General features: G+C 44.2%; 2 protein-coding genes across 2 annotated transcripts; one reads left to right on the forward strand and one right to left on the reverse strand.

Moving 5' to 3' along the window:
- Window positions 1-2,322: 2,322 nt before the first annotated feature.
- fam234b (family with sequence similarity 234 member B) lies at window positions 2,323-13,329 on the forward strand (the record flags this gene model as incomplete). Its single annotated transcript, XM_084462593.1, has 12 exons — window positions 2,323-2,359; window positions 3,057-3,608; window positions 4,043-4,159; window positions 5,139-5,390; window positions 6,643-6,758; window positions 7,600-7,750; window positions 7,887-8,028; window positions 9,160-9,360; window positions 10,259-10,337; window positions 11,131-11,298; window positions 11,449-11,557; window positions 13,106-13,329. 12 exons carry the CDS (start codon window positions 2,323-2,325, stop codon window positions 13,327-13,329), a joined length of 2,148 nt encoding a protein of 715 aa, XP_084318719.1.
- A 3,864-nt stretch (window positions 13,330-17,193) lies between these two features.
- On the reverse strand, window positions 17,194-21,666 carry ndufa6 (NADH:ubiquinone oxidoreductase subunit A6). Its single transcript, XM_084462598.1, has 3 exons — window positions 21,522-21,666; window positions 17,839-17,954; window positions 17,194-17,416 (listed from the first exon to the last, which is right to left on the reverse strand). The coding sequence occupies exons 1-3, from the start codon at window positions 21,655-21,657 to the stop codon at window positions 17,285-17,287; spliced, it is 384 nt and encodes a 127-aa protein (XP_084318724.1). The 5' UTR covers window positions 21,658-21,666; the 3' UTR covers window positions 17,194-17,284.
- Window positions 21,667-21,891: the final 225 nt, after the last annotated feature.

The raw sequence follows: 21,891 nt of genomic DNA on the forward strand, positions 1-21,891 counted from the left end.
ATATATATATATATATATATATTAGCTAGCCCTAACGTTTACTACCTGACACCACAACCAGCTAACGTTAACTAGAATTGTGGGGGATGAAACAGTCATTGTTTTAAGTAGCCTGCCATTTCTAAAAGAAATACTAATAATTATTACAGTGTTTGTTTTCAGTGAATTAGCTAATGTTAGTGTACATTCTTGTGAAGCCCCTTCTCATGACCCACCACTGGTTTTCTTGTCAGGAGGACCATCGATGGACTGTGAAAGTCCAGATAGATTTTGTCCCTTCTAGATTTTCTTATGCCACCAACAGTGAGCAGTCCTATGCAAGAGAGACAACTATAGTTGATATCAAGTTGTGAAATGTTTTTGCATTTGGGCAGTTGGGTTAGCTTGTAGACTATAGTCAAAATGAAATACTAATTTCTGGTTGTGGTGTATTTAGATATGTCAGAAAGCGCAGACGGGAAAACCTGGACTCACATGAGACAAGATGCAACCCTGGAGGTTGATGGTCCTCCTGAAAATCATGAATGTAAGTTTTACTGTTCAATATTAGAGGAAACTGTAATGTGTGTGTCTCTCTCTCTCCCTCTCTCATTCTCCCTCCTCTCTCTCTCCCGCTCTCTCTCCCCAGTCCAGATCCCAGTATATGATGATGATGATGATATGACGGTATATCTTTACTGTAGTAAATGAGTGTGGAGATCAAAGCCTGGTATGCTGACTTCTGATCTGACCTTGACTGTTAGGCCTACATGTCGTATAGCTTACTTGTCCCCATTTGAACTCAGATGTACAGTTAGTCAGCATTTTGTGCACATATGTGAATGATATAATGGAATAGGAATGATGTAAATAAATAAATAAATAAGAAACTTCTGTGTTGCAGATGAAAACAGTGATGTGCAGAGAGAACTACAGCAACTACACATGGTCTGGCTCTTCTGAAGCTAGTGCGTGTAAACTCTAGCGCGTATACACTCGGTTTCTCCATTAGATAGCTGTAGATCTGAGGCTTAATACATCCATGATGTGAGGCCATTCAATGCAGGGCCATTTGGACATATCGTCTATCAAGAGATGGTCAGGGATGGAGTAGGGCTCCGGGAGGCTGTTGCCATCAGCTAGCACCACATTTTTCATATATTCCTGGTAATCGCAGGCAGTTAAGCCAGCAACATATGTAGGCTAACTCATCGTGATCAATGTTGGTGTTTGTGATCTTTAGCTAAAGTTAGCTAAAAATGAGCTTGTCTGAAGTAAACACAGATGTAAATTTGTTTCTATGGCAGCATAAATCCGACAAAATCAAATGAACTTTATATTCACAGTACATTATTCATAGTCCCGTATCAACAAGCTGAATGGAGCTACTGTATAACGTTATCTCAATGTGTGGAACGTTAGCTTTTTGCCTAGTGGTTGCGTGCGCATCCTCCTTTGTAAACACAGAACCCATCTATATACAGTAGGACTCCACTTATCCGAACCAAACGGGACCGAAGGTCGTTCGTATCTCTGAAATGTCCGGATGACTGAAACTTATGTTAAAATGCACCAAATTCAATAAGTGGTATACTTGTTTCATATAGACTCATAATAGACCGATAAATACCCTTAATTACTTGTGAAAATGCATCAAAATTGCAATCAAATAGCCAACTAAACTCATATAGCTTAGCCTATAATAGGCCTACAGTAGCCTAGAATAAAATAAACGAATTTCCACTTGAGTGCGGGCTTTGATCAAATAGACTACAGTAGGCTACTTTATTCTCAAATGAGGCGTACGCTGCATCGATAGGCTACTGTATCCACAGAACAAAATGGTAAAGCCTAAAAACAACCCAACATTAGAACAATTAGAGCAAATGATAATCAAGAAATAAATAAATAAAATGGGTCTACCCACTGCCCACTGCCCGCCCCCCGGATCCCAGAATGCACTCTCCCACCCCCACACTACAACCCTAATCTAGGGTCTAGGGGTCTACCCCGGCCGGCCAATGGGTCTACCCACTGCCCACTGCCCGCCCCCCGGATCCCAGAATGCACTCTCCCACCCCCCGGATCCCAGAATGGACTCTCCCACCCCCCGGATCCCAGAATGCCCTCTCCCACCCCCCGGATCCCAGAATGGACTCTCCCACCCCCCGGATCCCAGAATGCCCTCTCCCACCCCCCGGATCCCAGAATGCCCTCTCCCACCCCCCGGATCCCATAATGGACTCTCCCACCCCCCGGATCCCAGAATGGACTCTCCCACCCCCACACTCCCACTGCGCTCCGCCGCATCTCAGCATCAGCAGATCCGAACCGGGAACCGTGATGGCTGCAGCCCTGTCCCGTGCTCTCAAACTGCCCGGTGAGTGGCGAGGGGATGATGGGATGATGGGATGATGGGATGATGGGATGAAAGCAGAAATGCAATTGAAGAATATTTTCAAAACGTCCTCGCTGTTCTGCGCAGTCGCAGACCGAGTCTAAATCAGATCAGTCATTAGCAGCTCACCGCTAAAACAGGCCAGCTCATTCATACCAAGTAGCCTACGTACAGTTAAGATTTTACTAACTTAATGCATCAAATGTTTGTGTCAGTCCAGTATTCACATGCCTACATTATTGTTCAGTATTTATTTTCATCATAAAATCTACGAATCGTTACCTGTAGTCAACCCCTAAGTTAGCTTTAGGCTAAGTCACATCTCACCGACCAATAACTAATAATATCTGACTATTATTACGTTATAACGATCTAATAAACACCAATGTGTTAGTACAGTTTTCTCTTATGACATTGATTTGAAGTCCTGCCCTTTAGATGTATAGCATAGGACCCTATGTTCATAATACATACAGTAAATGGTTCATAAGAGGAATAAACAGATAATTGCCTATATGACTCTAACCAAGCCATTTCTAATAGCTTATACCTCTGCCTATAACACTACGCTGTGTATGAAAGCCCTGTTACCCAGTTTCTTGACGTCCAATTCTACAGAGACGCCATAATGTCTGGACCAGTCCTTGGCCAACTATCTGTGTTGTGTCTTTGTCCCCAGGGAAGAAGGGCTCGGAGCTGGGGGAGTATGACCCCCTCACTCAGGCCGACAGCGAGGACGAGAGCGAGGAGGATGACCTGGTCTTGAACTACCCCCGCAACGGCCTGGGCAGGAGCAGCTGCCTGGGCGCCGGCTCCTCCGACCCCAGGGGCAGCAGAGCGGGGAGGCTGGTGGCGGGGGGGGATGAGGAGGAGGAAGAGGAGCAGGAGGAGGAGTGGAGGGAGAGGTTGCCCAGCAAGACGCGTCAAGAGAGGGAGGGGATGACGAGCATGCAGTACTGGAGCCAGAGGGAGTCGGGCAGGGACGGAGGGGGAGGGGAGGATGGCGGCGCGGGCGCCCCGGGGGGGGCGGGGCTGGGCGGGGGCTCCGGCATCACTGACCCAGACGGGAAGAAGGCCAAGATGAGGGGTGCCATCCGGACCGCCTTCTTTCTGGTGCCTCTGGTCTGTGCTGTGCTGCTGGTCCTGCTGTGTGCATTTCTGGTGCCTTGCCAGCAGGGGGCGCTGGACAGGCAGCCCCAGTGGGAGAGAGAGCTGGGGGAGGACGAGGGAGGTGAGAGAGACGGATGGTTGTTACCAGTTTTGGGGGTGATTATCTGCTAAACGTTCATCCTGGGGGGGTGTGGGGGGAGGGCATATCCTCACAGCCTCCCCACCCAACAGGGGGGCCCCAAAGTCCATTCCTTTTTGGGGCCCCCAAGTCCTACAGCCGGCCCTGCTGACAGACAGATTGAGCCACGTACTCTGTAGTCTTCTGACTGTCGGAAATTACTGTTATTTCTCACAGTGGGTATACATGATCCCATAATAGCATGTTGAGTAACTCCAGGTCACAGAGGGCTCACAGCACGCACATTCCTCAGCTGACGGAGGCTCGGTTTTGCTTTATTTGCGCAGCTTTGACGACCAGCGCTTTGCCGAACAACACCACCAGGTTGATTTAGAACCCACCCGTAACGCGGTCACGTGTTCTCTCTCCCTGCGCAGGAGTGACCGCGCCCCGCCCCCTGGCGTTGTGGGACGTGGACGGGGACTCTGTGGAGGACGTGCTGATGGGAGTCACGGAGAGGACGAACCACACCCTGCCCTCCGCCGGCAGCCGAGGTAGGCGCTGACCGGCCCCAAACAGACAGGGCTCATCCTCCTCGGCGGCGCCGGTCATCCGGTCATCTCCCACTCGCAGTCCTCCCCCCCTCCCTTTGTCAAGACATGTTGCTCTCACGTTCGTTATTCTCAGGTATGACGAAGGTCTTTATTAGAAACAGGGAGTCCCACGGTCATGGAAATCTGGAAAAAGTCATGGAATTTGAAAATTATTTTTCCAGATCACATCACCGTTGCATATGCCATGCTCTCAATTCCACAAACATCTCAAGTTTACATTATTATAGTAGTTATAAGGCTACTTTAGCCATTAAAATGCAAAACTATCGTCATGGACATTTGGAAGCATTGGAAACATGGAAGTTATGGAAAAATCAAGGAAATGTTTTGGAATTTTATTGGTAAAAAATGAGTGGGAACCGTGTATAAAGTGTTTTTTCCCGTTCTTAGCTGTTTGCTCTCCGTGTCCTTCACTTCCCCTGCAGGAGCGATCAGGGATTACACTACTACCATTCATCCTCATATCGAAGTCAGTCAAGTTGATTTATATAGCACATGTTTATACAACACAGTGTTTTACTGAATAAGAAAAGATCAATAAAAACATGGTTCATAGCAAATAGTACAAAAAAATTGAAAACAAAGGAAAACAGATATGAAAACAGGAGAATAAACAATAATTTAAAAGAAACAGTGCATTGTAAAACGACTAAACTCGGTTAAAGAGAGAACGAAAAAAACAGTTTAAAATCGAGATATAATTATAATATAAGTACAGCTACATGACAAAAGCGAGATTAAAAAGGTATGTCTTAACAAAGTTCCCAAAGTTTCAGCCATTCTTCTGTTTTCTGACAGGGTATTCCAGATACTGGGCCCAATGAACCTGCACTTCTTCTCGCTTTTCCCTTATCTGTCTTTACTCATCTCGTCTTCCTCCCCCTCCCTCTCTCATCCTTCCCCCATCCCTCCGTCCCAGTGCACAGCGTGGTGGCGCTGTCGGCTGTCAGCGGTCAGGTGCTGTGGAGTACGGCGCTGGGGGAGTTGGCGGTGTACGTCCAGTGCGGCCTGCAGTACGAAGCCCACCCGGTCCCCCTGCCAGCAGGGGGCGCTGCCCTCAGGGCCTACCCCCAGACTGCCTCGCTCCTGTCAGGCCAGAGGGAGCAGGCCAGCGGGCCGGTGTGTCTGCTCAGCAGCTCCCCTCATCTCACCGCCGTCAACGGCACCACAGGTAGCATACGGAACCCCTATTAACACCAGCACAGTTATAACACAGGTAGCATACAGAACCCCTATTAACACCAGCACATTTATAACACAGGTAGCATACGGAACCCCTATTAACACCAGCACAGTTATTACACAGGTAGCATACAGAACCCCTATTAACACCAGCACAGTTATAACACAGGTAGCATACGGAACCCCTATTAACACCAGCACAGTTATTAACACCAGCACAGTTATTACAGGTAGGATACAGAACCCCTATTAACACCAGCACAGTTATTACACAGGTAGCATACAGAACCCCTATTAACACCAGCACAGTTATCACACAGGTAGCATACAGAACCCCTATTAACACCAGAACAGTTATTACACAGGTAGCATACAGAACCCCTATTAACACCAGCACAGTTATAACACAGGTAGCATACAGAACCCCTATTAACACCAGCACAGTTATTAACACCAGCACAGTTATAACACAGGTACATACGGAACCCCTATTAACACCAGCACAGTTATAACACAGGTAGCATACAGAACCCCTATTAACACCAGCACAGTTATAACACAGGTACATACAGAACCCCTATTAACACCAGCACAGTTATTACAGGTAGGATACAGAACCCCTATTAACACCAGCACAGTTATTAACACCAGCACAGTTATTACACAGGTAGCATACAGAACCCCTATTAACACCAGCACAGTTATTAACACCAGCACAGTTATTACACAGGTACATACAGAACCCCTATTAACACCAGCACAGTTATTACACAGGTACATACAGAACCCCTATTAACACCAGCACAGTTATTACACAGGTACATACAGAACCCCTCTTAACACCAGCAGTTATAACACAGGTACATACAGAACCCCTATTAACACCAGCACAGTTATAACACAGGTAGCATACAGAACCCCTCTTAACACCAGCAGTTATTACACAGGTAGCATACAGAACCCCTATTAACACCAGAACAGTTATTACACAGGTAGCACAGAACCCCTATTAACACCAGCACAGTTATTAACACCAGCACAGTTATTAACACCAGAACAGTTATTACACAGGTAGCATACAGAACCCCTCTTAACACCAGCACAGTTATTAACACCAGCACAGTTATGACACAGACCAAGAGCAACTTTTTCAAAGTGATAAATGTTTTGCCGGTTGACGAGGAGATTGGTCAGGGAGGTTTGGTCGTGCAGCTGGTCAGACTGCGTTTGGTCCTCCCCAGGTAAGAAGCTGTGGTCAGTCACGCTGGGTGGGATCGAGTCCCAGGCCGTGCCCCTGCCAGACCTCCAAGGGGACACGGTCCCCGACCTGCTGATAGCCACTCTGCCCGCTGACCAGGTACGGGACGTCAGCCTCCTCCTAAACCTCAGGCCCGATCTCACCTCCGCCCTTATCCCCAAAACACACCAACCTGACCACTGGCTGACCGCTCCTGACCACTCGTTGGCCGGAGACGGACAGAATGGAACATGGAGTCATGATCATGACGAGGGAGTGGTCACACTGCACCGCACAGTATGTCCTCTTCAGCTACCCGTCCACAGAGTCTCTTCAACCGCTGTCTCCTCTGTGGTGAAACCAGGCCGCTGACCGCTGACCTACCACATCACATCATCACCAAACACCTCTCCTCATTCACCGGTGTCTTCATTTCTCATACACAAGTCTATTTATAGACAATATTTACTGTACACCAACTGACTTCTCAACCGATTTCACTGTTGCAGACTAATTTCCAATGTGGGAATTAAATCGTGAGAGTTTTGCTAGAGTCGGAGCGTCCTCCCATCATCTCGATCGTTGGGTGTACGGTGGCAGTCAGAGCCGTCTTCAGTCGGTCTTTGTCTCGTCTTGACGTTCCAATGAAATCATATATGTTCAATATTATCGTACGGTTGTAGTCTTGCCTCATGCAAATAGTGAAGTTCATTGACGTGAACATTGTCAACAAGGGTTAGGGTTCTCTCTCCAGCACCGAACAGCAAACTGCGTAGAGATACGATAGTCACGATCGAGTGGAAAAGGGAAAAAAGTAGACAGAAATTGCTGCAGACCTCGAAATGTAGTCTTGCAAATAACGATGCTGCAAGATCCCAGTCTTTGTGAAATCTTGTCGTCTCTGTGACTAAAAACTCGACACACCCTCACCAACCCTGATCTCTCCCCCGTTGTCTTCCAGGTCTCCGACGTCTCGCTGGTCTTGCTCTCCGGGCTGACGGGGGATCCCATTGGACGGCCAGTCACCTTTAACCTCACGGAGCAGGGCACGCTGATTGGCCCCCTCCTGCACGAGACCCAGATGGGCGCGTACTACATTCTTTTTGGACTCGGTAAAGAAACCCAGGGTTTGGTTCTCAGAATAACACACCCAGAACCGATCATCATTTAACACCGTGGCCTCTTCGCCGTTTCATACTTAGTGAGGAACAACTTTATCTGACGATGCGTCTTCGTTTCCCCCTCCAGGCACAGTCGAGGCGGTCTCTCTCTCAGATATTTACACTCAGGCCACTGGAGAGACACCCGTCTCCCCCAGCCTGAGACTGAAGGACCCTAACTGGGAGAGGCTGAAGAAATACAACTCCTCCTCCCTCATTCATATCTCCAGGTACGGACGCCGGCGAGGGGGGGTGCATAGTTATGCAACACAAAAGCTGTCCCTGTCTTAAGTGAATGCTTATTGTTTGATTCTGTCCTTTCTTGTCTAAGTGAATGCTTATAGTTTTTTACTGTCCAAATACCAAGAACATTTGATACTGTATGGAACTAATGAGAATTAATCACATGTTGGTAAGACTTTCTGAAAGGACGCCTTTAACTTTATTTTACCAGGTTAATCCCATTGAGATAAAGTACATATTTTACAAGGGAGACCTGGACAAAATGGCCACAAAAGTTACAGACAAAAATAACCAACCAAAACATAAAACGAGGAAATATAAAAGAAATGCAAAGAAATTTTAATTTGTACATTTTCACTCATGTAGAAACTCTAAAGAAAACGTTTTTATAAACACTTGACTTTCGTTGTCTTTTATTATTGTCCTTATTTCAGCTCTGCGTTGTTTTGATTTCAATAAAAGACGGCCCCAATCTCACACAATACCACACAGTCCAGTGTCTCCTTCTCAGGTGTATTCCAAATGAATCTCTCCAACACGAGATTTGAGCCTCAGCAAAAGCGATTTATTACAGGAGGTTTGACATAGAAAAGACGATGGCATGCCTAATGTACAGTTGACCTCTCTGTATGCTGTCTGAACCCAAATCAAAGCATTGGTCTCGTTGCAACGTTCTTATGTGGTCTGAGTGTCCCCCCTTCCTCGTCTCTTCTCCGATAAGACTGTCTCTGGTCTCTTCTGTGGCCTTGTTTTGTCCCATTAACCTACGCCGCCTCGGCGCCCAGGCCTTTATCTCTAACCACAACAATGGTGTTTGGCCCAGAGTGTACCAGCCATGGAATGTCGTTATCTCATAAGTCTATGGAAGAGGGACACCGTTTCTTACCGAAAACTCAAGCCGACAGCCATACTCAGAGGTCAATCATCATAATTAGGAAATAGCTAACAGGATCATATTAAAAGGCATTTCTCTGAAAATCAACCATATTCAACACACTCTTTGCTTTTTTTCCTTTCCCCACTCCTCTGCCCACCTCTCCTCTCTTCTCCTGTCCTCTCCTCACCTCTCTTCTCCTCTCCCCACTTCTCCCTACCTCTCATCTCCTCTCCTCTCCCAGTGGATCTGAGCAAGTGCAGTACCTGCTCCCCCTAGTGTCCGGCCTGTGCAACAACCACAACAACCTGGACGTCCTGTCGGGCCTCAACTCCAGCCGCAGTGACTGGGTGCTGGTGCGCGGCGCGGCCGCCAGCAGGCTGTCCGTGGTCAGGGAGAGGGACGTGCACACAGAGTGGACCCTCGACTCTCCCGCCTTGCACAGGTCAGGGTTATAATAGTTTTGCTTTTTTCATTAGTTTTTATTTTTATATCGTTTTAACGTTTTGTGTTCAATTTCAGTTTAGTTTTAATTAGTTTTTAAAGCAGATTTGCTAGTTTATTTTTTATTTTTTGATAATGCTTAGTTTTAGTTTAGTTTTTATTAGTTTCAGTATTAGTTTGTTTTTTTTCTGCGCTAGCCTCGTGAGACCATCCTGATCTCACAAGCTCATGTTGTTTCACTCTGTGCAAAACAAACCATCTGGCGCACGTCAGGTTACTTCTGCGCCGGAGCACAGCTAAAGAACATGGAGGATAGATTTCATATCCACCCAAAATACTAGGCTTATATATGAAATGAAAAAGACTAAAACTAAGGATATTAAACTACAATTTTAGTTTATTTTAGTTAGTTTTGTAAACACACAATACAGTTTTAGTTAGTTATCGTTTTTTTGTAAAGCCTAGTTTTTATTTTTATTTCAGTTAACTAAAATGTTTTTTCACACCTAGTTTTCGTTTTTTAGTTAGTTTTCGTTAACTATAATAACCTTGGCACAGGTAAGACAGGAGAAACTGGACTGGAGATGGTGGTGTTTAGTCCTGGTCACTGTGACCCCGCTGGGGGGGGGGGGGGGCTGACCGCTAATGAGCATCTCTCAACTCTGTAGTGTTCGTTTTTGTCTGTGCGTGTGCACGTCCATTTGTGTGCACGTGTGGGTCAGGTACAAAATTATGATTTTTCATTCCAATAAAGTTGCATAACCTGTGTCTGATACCGGGTACCTAGATGTCAACTGGACTCCTCTCACACTTGAGGCTGTTACGCGTTCACCTCTTGTCCATCTTAAGGAAAGGGTCTACCCAGAGTGATCTGATTGGTTGTGTCATTGTGTTGTCAGCCGCCCAGCCCCAGGCCACTTCAACGATGACGGAGTCCCAGATCTCCTCATTCAGTCTGGGTCGAACAACGTGAGGAAGGTACTGTCTGTCTGTCTGTCTGTCTGTCTGTCTGCCTGCCTGTCTGCCTGCCTGCCTGGCTGGCTGCCTGCCTGCCTACCTGCCTGTCTGTCTGTCTACCTGCCTGTCTGCCTGTCTGTCTGTCTGTCTGTCTGTCTGCCTGTCTGTCTGTCTACCTGCCTGTCTGCCTGTCTGTCTGTCTGTCTACCTGCCTGTCTGTCTGTCTGTCTGTCTGTCTGTCTGTCTGGCTGCCTGTCTGTCTGCCCTCATACCACATCCAGTAATGACATTCATGCAGTTTCTGACATTTTCATGTACTTGTGCTTCCCAGGATGTAGCCTGTATCAGTATGTTTATGTAGCCTGTATCAGTATGTAGCCTGTATCAGTATGTAGCCTGTATCAGTATGTAGCCTGTATCAGTATGTAGCCTGTAGCCTGTATCAGTATGTAGCCTGTATCAGTATGTAGCCTGTATCAGTATGTTTGCCCAGGACGTAGCCTGTATCAGTATGTAGCCTGTATCAGTATGTAGCCTGTATCAGTATGTTTGCCCAGGACGTAGCCTGTATCAGTATGTTTGCACAGTAGAGAACCAAACTGAAGGCTAAAAACAGAATGTGTGATTTATTTTCCTTGAGCTTGAAAAATAAGCAAGATCTTGAGAGATTGGAGTCAGTCTATTCTGTGTGAAGCTTTTTTGCAGTGTATTGAAGATTACACTTACACACACACACACACACACACACACACACACACACACACACACACCACCCCATCTGACCCCTGTCTTCTGACCTCTTGACTCCGCCCAGATCCAGGTGGTGGATGGGGCCAGTGGGCGTGGCCTGTGGGCGGCAGAGTTTGTGTGCCCTGACATCCGTCTGGAGGGCTACTCTGTCGCCACCACCTCCGGCCAATCAGCTTTCTTCTTCTGGGCTGGCGACCTCCTCCAGTCGCCTAAGAATGTCACCAAGACAACTGTGAGTTACTAACAGGGCCTCTGGGGCGGAGGTGGGCGGAGCCGGGTCAAATACGATACGCAAATACCAGCAAACGCATGAGGTGCCCTCAATTTAGTTGACCAAATACAACGACTCCAATGATGTCACTTCCCGTTTGGTTCAATCCAGATGGCCCCGGCCGAGCACGTGGTCAGGAAACTCTTCCTGCTGCATCCGAAATATCCCACAATCCTCCTGGAGCTGACCCGCACCACGGACAAGGTTCTCTCTGCTGCAGGTAACGACCTAAGATGGAGAACGCTTTAAGAAGGGAGTAACTGTGTAGTACGTAGCAGACCCGGGTGGAAATAAGGATTTGAAGTGCGTTTGTTTACGTTTCTGTACATGATTGCTCTGGCACAAGTGGGTTATTTCGAAATATGCAAACCCAAACGACCTGCATACCTGCAAACTAGTCGCCTTTCGGCTACAATCGCCGTTTTTTTTGTCAATTGGGTCATTCACATGAATCGTGCAGATTTGGGGAGTTTTCCAAAAAGGGGGGGGTGACTGCTTTGATGTTCAGCCTAGAATAAACCTTATTGGATAATACTAACTGGTTAGCTTGGCATACATATAAGTACAAACTTGGATGCTACAAGCTAAATGTTAGAGAGTGGTGGGTCAATTCAGAACGTGAAATAGTGACTAACCACAGCAGACGAGGGTATAAATACAGATCCTGTTGGATGTAATGTTGCTTGATCTCCAGGTGAATAACGTAAACGTCATGGCAACAGCGTCCAACATCCACTCCAATTTCTCCAAAGCTGCTGCTAATCACTTGTTAACGAAATCTCTGATCAGCTGTAGTTTGGATATTTTTGCGGTTTAAAATTAGGATAGAGGACACTACTAGTTGCCCCTCAAGCAGAAACGAAACTTGTCCGGTAGCTTTCTTTCAAGGAATTCCAAAATAAAAGTCACGGAAAACAATTACACAACAAAAAACACAACTTTTTAATTTTTTTTACTCACTTGGCATTGGTCCGAATGGTATACTGTATACTGAAGTATGAAGTCTACTGAATCTGATATGTACAGAATAATATTTGGAGGGCCTATTCATCAGTTAATAAGTGATAATACTGGGCAACCTTCATCTAAAAATATGCAAGCAAAGACAGTGTCATCATATCGATACAATAATATGGGTAAGACCATTCTAAGAGGAGAAGTCGTTCTTTGTGTGTTATTTTTTAATAAATTGGTATCTGTATCGGCCGATCCTGAGGAAAATAATTGGTATCGGTCCAAAAAAATCAGATCGGGGCATCCCTAAAAGCTATCATGTCTCCCTGTCTCATTCTTTCCTGCATTTCAGGCAATGGAGGTTGGTTGTCTTTTTTTGAGAGGCAACAGGGAGAATAATGTGTAAAAAAGTAATTGTTTGGTTGCTTAAGTAAATAACTAACTTTTTATGAGATATCTTTTTTTTAGGGAAAAAGAAACATTGAAATTCTGATTAAAAAGCTTCAACTGTGAATCTGGATATCTACATAATTGTATTTGGGGTTGTAATTGGGATGGATATACTATGCGCCTCGCAAGAGCCATGCATCTACTCGCACACAGAAATTCTAGTTTCAAAACGCTCCAAAAAGCGTCATTTGCATATTAAAATCACTCAAAATGTCTTCCGGGGGAGGATGCCCCCGACCCCCGTACCATTACTTGGTTTCGGACCTGTGACCTTTTTCACTCTGGGGAGTTTGCAGGTCTGGACCTGTGAGGAGGGTTCACTCCCCATTCAACTTCTCCTCTTTCCTCTTCTGTTCTTACACAGTGAGTTACCAGGAGCAGCAGAAAGACGCCTCCTACATCACCGTCTCCTCCAGGCCCGCCTCCGGCCCGGGGCCTGGGACACGGGTAGTGAGGAGCCTGAGCCTGAGGGCCGCCGTGGCGGCCGGGCAGGTCGCCAGGCTGGGGGACAGCGGAAAAGGCCCAGCGATACCCGGGGCGTTTGAGATCAACAAGTTCTTCAGGCGCCTCTCCTTCAAACAGCATTAGGTCACAAAGTCACAGGCGCCATCAGCGAAGCGGTACGGGTCCGACCCACTGATGGAGCAAACCTGAGACGAGGCCTGGATCAAATACTACTAGCCCGTACGGTCAAGTACATTTCACACGGTGAGCTTGACTTAGTTCGCGCAGTGCACCTCACAAACGAACCAACTCTGTCTCGTTATCAGTGTACTGTAGTGGAGACTACTGCACGAGGAAGGGGTTCATTTAAAGTTTACATTTCCCATTTTGATACACTAATCATAACTAATGATTTGAATTTCCATATGTTCCATAAGTTTGTTTACTTAAACTATTTCCAGATTTCCCTTTGTATATACTAAAGGTGTATTTATTGAAGTCTATTCTAAACATGTATTTATTTATTTAAGCTTTTAAGGAGGAACATCTCCAGGTTGAATTGAATGTTGATATATATTCAAAGCGTTTTGGGTCGCATGGCAGCAGTTTACAGCGTGTTCCCATATCCAGCTACACCAGGATACTTCTGGAGCTCAAGCACAATTAAATGGAGTGAGTTTGGGACATTTCTGCACTGGAAAATAAGCTACCTAGTTTGTCCACAGGCACTGAATTATTTGCCTCTCGCTCCCTTTGATGTAGGGATATAATATCCTATATATAGTATATATATATAGATATAATATCCTATATATATCCTAAATATAATAATATCCTAGTATATTTGCAGTGGTACCAAGGTCATTCCTTCAAACGCATTCTATTTTTGCACTTTTGACCTATTAAATAAGATGTGTATTATAGATAGTCTGTAGATATTTGATCGCTGTACAGTATTTATTGATCTGCTTTATTCGTTAAAAAAAGGATCGTCAAAGCACTAACTATGTTTTTGTTTGAACACTTGGTGAGGGATGTCTTTATATTTTACTATGCCCGTGTACCTGTAATTATTGCTGATGATAACCTGCTTGGATCAAGTATCACTGAAAATAAAATAAAAACTTGCTATGAAATGTGTGGTTTGTTTTCATTACAGTACATCGTGGAAATGACCGTCATTATACGCTCCAAAAAGCGTCATTTGCATATTAAAATCACACATTTTTATTATAATATATTATATATAAATATTATATATTTAATATTGCATATTAAAATCACATTATACATGATGTGTTCAGATCGTGGGTTTGGTTTCATGGTAACGAACCAGAGACGCAGCGGGAAGATTATTTTTGCGCATTTCTGCTGCATTGAACGCAGGAAGATGGCATCGGCCGTGCGTCGCCTGGCCAGGCTCTCTGCGTATGAAAACACTCGTTTGAACACATTAACGTCGGCAAAAGGTTGGGGGACGACTCTGTCTCAGTGCAGGACAGCTGTGTGCACCGGATCGGGGGCCATTCTGCCCAAACCCAAGAAGGTAAGAGATATTTGATATTTTTACGCATGAAAAACAGGCGTTGCTCGGTTTGGATGAGGAAGAGGGCTGGAGTTTAAACAGGTGTTGGAAGTGCTTTATTGGTGCCTGAGGATTGGCATGTATGGAAGGATCCTCTCACCAGAGTTCAACCATGCATGATTCAACTTGCATATTAACTTAAATGACTACATTCGAAATATGTATCCATTTCTGTGTGGTAGATTTGGATGAAGTGTTCAAACGCCAATGATACGTCTTCAAAAGAGCCATTTTGTCATCATTGTGAACAATTATTGCAAACAACCTCCTTTAACAATTCTAGAGTCTGGATACAATATAGAAGATAAACATTATTTTGTGTAAAAACCACACAAAACCATTCATACAGTAATTGGGGCTAATGTAGTTGTCATTGTCACTATCCAGACCTCCTTGGGCCTGGTCCGGATCGCTCTGGTAGTGGTCCCCTTCTTGTATGTGGGAACTCTGATCAGCAAGAACTTTGCTGCACTGCTGGAGGAGCACGACATCTTCGTCCCTGAGGATGACGACGATGATGACTGAAGGGTCTGTATGTGTGTGTGTAGGTAATGTATGTATGTTCAGGGGATCACACACCCTGAGATATACTGTTGAATAAGTCTCTCACATGACTAGATTTCAATAGAAGTGTTCAAGACCTGTTATTATTTTTGCTAACTTCTTTTCTCTCTCCACAGAACATCCCAATGTGCTTTAACAGTCAAAAGACAGTGGGAAGAGGACATGAACTACTGGTCTAAAGACTCAAAACGTTCCAGTGACTTTCTAGTGTTGATTCTCCCGCCCTCCGCCCCTCTCCCATGGTGACCACGCTGACTGCACACATCTGTTGTTGATCTAGAGAAGAGATGAGGCCATCTCAATGTGCTGCTATCTTGCATTTGCATGTACTTATACGTCTTAAGAAATAAAAAACTATCCATAAGTGCAATATAATTTTGGTGTCCATGTGACTGGAGTGAATAATATGGTGTGGATTGTTTTAATAAAACAAATATTAGATCATATAAATTATGATCTTAATGGTCTTTAGTCACTGGGGTGTTTTTATTATGGCAAGTGGATAACTGGGACTTGGGCTGCGTTCCGAATCGCATACTTCTACTTCTTACTACCAGTACCTACTACAGCTGCCCTTAGAAAGTACGTACTTTGCAAGCAGTAGGCATCCAATTGGGACATACTACATTGTCATAACATTGCGCCTTGAAATTAGCCCACATCCGTCGCCGTCCATAACGCGACATTCGTCTACAGCTGTCACGACTCACACATGTGACGCACATTTCGCTGCGCACAGGATTGTGGGTCAGAATAGCCAGAAAAGCCTGCTGGCTTGCATACTGCAAAATACGACCGGATGTAGTAGGACATCCTGGTATTTTTGCCATACTGCATGTGGCATACTATGTATTGGGGCATACTACACCCTGTTTTGGCGTGCTATATAGTAGGGTAGTATGCTATTCGGAACGCAGCGTTGGTGTATTTAGTTTTGGTTATCAAGGACCCACATTGTGACTGGACAGCCATGATGAAGCCGTTCATAACGACAGACAACCTCCTCTAAGCAGTCTCTGACAAACTAGGGTCATACAGATACCCTCCTACTCACACCCGTTATCTACCTAGTCTTCCTACTTGTTTTGGAACTGAGAACCACTAGCAATCTCTTTTCTCTTCTTCCTTTGGGGACCACCAACGTGAAGACTCACTGACAAAGTCAGCCAGCGAACAGTCAGGGTGGAACGCAGTCTGAATCCTCTCAAATTCCACAATGGATCCCTCATTGGGACACAGTCACCTAAAGCCCATCAGAAACAGCCCCACTGGGCCAGGAGATACAGGAGAGAGACTCATCACTGGGCCAGGAGATACAGGAGAGAGACTCATCACTAGGCCAGGAGATACAGGAGAGAGACTCATCACTGGGCCAGGAGATACAGGAGAGAGACTCATCACTGGGCCAGGAGATACAGGAGAGAGACTCATCACTGGGCCAGGAGATACAGGAGAGAGACTCATCACTGGGCCAGGAGATACAGGAGAGAGACTCATCACTGGGCCAGGAGATACAGGAGATACAGGAGAGAGACTCATCACTGGGCCAGGAGATACAGGAGAGAGCCTCATCACTGGGCCAGGAGATACAGGAGAGAGACTCATCACTGGGCCAGGAGATACAGGAGATACAGGAGATACAGGAGAGAGACTCATCACTGGGCCAGGAGATACAGGAGAGAGACTCATCACTGGGCCAGGAGATACAGGAGAGAGACTCATCACTGGGCAAGGAGATACAGGAGAGAGACTCATCACTGGGCCAGGAGATACAGGAGAGAGACTCATCACTCAGAGGGGCGGTCCTACATAACGGACAATGTCAGATGTTCAATGATGACGGGACACGAGGTCGGGTGCATTTGTTTGTATGTATTTACAGTTCAATACAGGGGAGCAACATCTGTAATATTGGACACGAGGGGAGGGTGAGAGGTCACAGGAGAAAGTTCATGGGTCGTGTCCCTGGTAGAATTTGGAGAGGAAGTCGGCAGGGCGCGGTGTCTCCGTCTCGTGGAAATAACGCATGATGTGAGTCTTCTGCTTCCAGATGTTGATGGTCTCCTGGAGCTCCATCTTCCCCTGGGAGAGCAACGTTCAAGGATAAGTAAGAAGGACACAGCTCTAGCTTATACACACTGCTCTTTGGAAACATCACAGACCTGACACAAAAGGATAGGTAGCAGCTGTGCAGAAGAGCACATGCTTGAATCTATCCAAATGTATTGGATGATAAGCAATCAATTCAAGGAAAGGGGTGAAAGGTGCATTTTAAGGTGTTTTGACTTTCACAAAATTTCTGGCCACATATGAGCGCTCCATAAGAACTCAGCCCCAGACCCCTCTGAATCGAACCGAACTCGGACCTCCTCGAGACTTAACGACTGAGTTTGGTTCTATTAAAGAGACTTATATGTGAAAATACTCTTACAGTAACTGTCCTGGGGTCAGTATTCCCCTGGATCAAGCTTGGAGCATGTAGGGACAATCCACGGTACTCTTACCTTGATCACCAGCATGTCGATCACACGCGGATCAGTCACATGCCTGTTTCTGTCAAACATCTCTCTCATCTTGTCCCTCCCCTGGCGGATTGTGATGTCCAGCTGGAACTGAGATACTGGAGGACAGACGGAGACAACAAACATGTTAGTAAGGATGCTATCAAGTGAGTCGGTTCAAGATGGCGCCGACTGGGGCAGCCATGGCGTTGTGGTGTGCTTGACTCTTTGTAGTCCAATTGCACTACTACTTTTTGCACTATATTTGTATCACTGGTCCACTCAACGTCAAGTTAAACGTACATGCAACTGTAATACAACGTCACTGCCACGTTATGTAATGACGTTGTAGGCATGTATTTTCGACCATGGTAATGTTGCAACTTACCAAACTACAACTTATGTGCAACGTTGCTGCAACCCACTGTGTTAGTAGGGCTGTTGATGCATTACATCTTAAAGTCTCTCAACACCATTTAAGATGTAATGCATCATCCCCGACATGGGTGGCAGCAGTGAGTAGACTAAACAAAGCGGAGAGCGCCGATTCGCCGGTAGAAGAAGACAGTCGATGCGCTGTGGATATAAAACATTTAAGTGTACAAATTTGCCTTTTATTTGAAAGGTGGGGGACTACAAACTGTAGCGCTTCAGGAGAAAAGGCTTTCATCTTTCCAACGATGTGTTTACTTTGGTGAGTAACGAAACGGTTTTGTCTGTAGAGTCGGACGACCGGGCCGATGAAGCGCTTTCATAGGCAAATTGCATTGAGAGTAACAGGGAGTTATACGTAGGATATCGCCCTGGACCAGGTCTAAATGGCAATATATGTATTCTGATTCTGGACTGTAGCCTATAGCCTACTCCCATCTATCCGACCTCTCGATCCGGAAGATAGAATCACCCCAATCATGACAATAGAGTGGGCATTGCTTTGCTTAGCTTTAGACCAGTAGCCTACAGGGGCCCAGGGGTCAATCCTCAAACTCGGTTTACTCAGGATGACAACGTCACTTCTCCCAGTTATGGTGCATTTGTTTGTTGTCGGAGGTGGCAAGTCGCAAGTGGCAAAATACCTTCCTCCGACCTGTGTGCATTCGAGCTATATACCATTATATCACAGTTACCTAGTTATATCTATATACCATTATATCACAGTTACCTAGTTATATCTATATACCATTATATCACAGTTACCTAGTTATATCTATATACCATTATATCAGTTACCTAGTTATATATATATATCATTATATCACAGTTACCTAGTTATATCTATACCATTATATCACAGTTACCTAGTTATATCTATATACCATTATATCACAGTTACCTAGTTATATCTATATACCATTATATCACAGTTACCTAGTTATATCTATTTACCATTATATCACAGTTACCTAGTTATATCTATATACCATTATATCACAGTTACCTAGTTATATCTATATACCATTATATCACAGTTACCTAGTTATATCTATATACCATTATATCACAGTTACCTAGTTATATCTATATACCATTATATCAGTTACCTAGTTATATCTATATACCATTATATCACAGTTACCTAGTTATATCTATATACCATTATATCAGTTACCTAGTTATATATATATATCATTATATCACAGTTACCTAGTTATATCTATATATCATTATATCAGTTACCTAGTTATATCTATACCATTATATCACAGTTACCTAGTTATATCTATATACCATTATATCACAGTTACCTAGTTATATCTATATACCATTATATCACAGTTACCTAGTTATATCTATTTACCATTATATCACAGTTACCTAGTTATATCTATATACCATTATATCACAGTTACCTAGTTATATCTATATACCATTATATCACAGTTACCTAGTTATATCTATATACCATTATATCACAGTTACCTAGTTATATCTATATACCATTATATCACAGTTACCTAGTTATATCTATATACCATTATATCACAGTTACCTAGTTATATCTATATACCATTATATCACAGTTACCTAGTTATATCTATATACCATTATATCACAGTTACCTAGTTATATCTATATACCATTATATCACAGTTACCTAGTTATATCTATATACCATTATATCAGTTACCTAGTTATATCTATATACCATTATATCACAGTTACCTAGTTATATCTATATACCATTATATCAGTTACCTAGTTATATCTATATACCATTATATCACAGTTACCTAGTTATATCTATATACCATTATATCACAGTTACCTAGTTATATCTATATACCATTATATCACAGTTACCTAGTTATATCTATATACCATTATATCACAGTTACCTAGTTATATCTATATACCATTATATCACAGTTACCTAGTTATATCTATATACCATTATATCACAGTTACCTAGTTATATCTATATACCATTATATCACAGTTATCTAGTTATATCTATATACCATTATATCACAGTTACCTAGTTATATCTATATACCATTATATCACAGTCACCTAGTTATATCTATATACCATTATATCACAGTTATCTAGTTATATCTATATACCATTATATCACAGTTACCTAGTTATATCTATATACCATTATATCACAGTTACCTAGTTATATCTATATACCATTATATCACAGTTACCTAGTTATATCTATATACCATTATATCAGTTACCTAGTTATATCTATATACCATTATATCACAGTTACCTAGTTATATCTATATACCATTATATCACAGTTACCTAGTTATATCTATATATCATTATATCACAGTTACCTAGTTATATCTATATACCATTATATCACAGTTACCTAGTTATATCTATATACCATTATATCACAGTTACCTAGTTATATCTATATACCATTATATCACAGTTACCTAGTTATATCTATATACCATTATATCACAGTTACCTAGTTATATCTATATACCATTATATCACAGTTACCTAGTTATATCTATATACCATTATATCACAGTTACCTAGTTATATCTATATACCATTATATCAGTTACCTAGTTATATCTATATATCATTATATCACAGTTACCTAGTTATATCTATATACCATTATATCACAGTTATCTAGTTATATCTAGTGCATTCGAGCAATTGGGGGAGAAACATCCGAATTTGCGACGAGGAAGTGCGAGTTCATGAGGTGTTTTATTTAATCATTCCTAGCAAGTCGCAATTTGCACCTCCCAGTTCTAAACGAACGCACCCTAACTACCTCGATAGTGACTTTATTGTATCTGGAATGTGAATGAAATAAACACCAAAGCCGATATTCGTCCACATCATTTATCAAGTGCAAATATTGGTGACATCACGCTTTTAAAGATTGTTGCTAGTTACCGTCCACAGCAGAGATACAGCAGGTAGCGTGAGATGCTAAGCTAGCTGAGATGCTAAGCTAGCTGAGATGCTAAGCTAGCTGAGATGCTAAGCTAGCTGAGATGCTAAGCTAGCTGAGATGCTAAGCTAAGCTGAGATGCTAAGCTAGCTGAGATGCTAAGCTAGCCGAGATGCTAAGCTAGCTGAGATGCTAAGCTAGCCGAGATGCTAAGCTAGCCGAGATGCTAAGCTAACGTCATGACTCCACCAACACGACCTTGACGCTCAGGTCCGGTTCTGTTCAGCTGTTACCGGACGGGGGGGTTCTGTACCTGTCTTGGGGACCTCCCGGTACCACGCCCGGTACAGCTCCCGAGCCCGGCGGTGAGCCTCGTCCAGATCCCGGCTGAACAGAGGCTTGACCACTCTGGCCGCTCCAGCAACTCTGGTCGCAGCCGTGGACGCCATGTTTGTTGCTCTCCCACTTCTCTTCTTCTTCTTCCGTGGTGTGGTTTTAATATGGGTCTCTAAGGTGCGCCCCCTAGCGGATGGGAGGTGTGGTTTTAATATGGGTCTCTGAGGTGCGCCCCCTAGCGGATGGGAGGTGTTTTTAATATGGGTCTCTTAAGTGCGCCCCCTAGCGGATGGGAGGCTGTGTGTGGTCACTGGGCTGCATCTCAGCCAAGTTACCGGCCGTGTCCG

The sequence above is a fragment of the Borostomias antarcticus genome, assembly GCF_949987555.1.
Source record: "Borostomias antarcticus genome assembly, contig: scaffold_158, whole genome shotgun sequence".
Classification (NCBI taxonomy): domain Eukaryota; kingdom Metazoa; phylum Chordata; class Actinopteri; order Stomiiformes; family Stomiidae; genus Borostomias; species Borostomias antarcticus.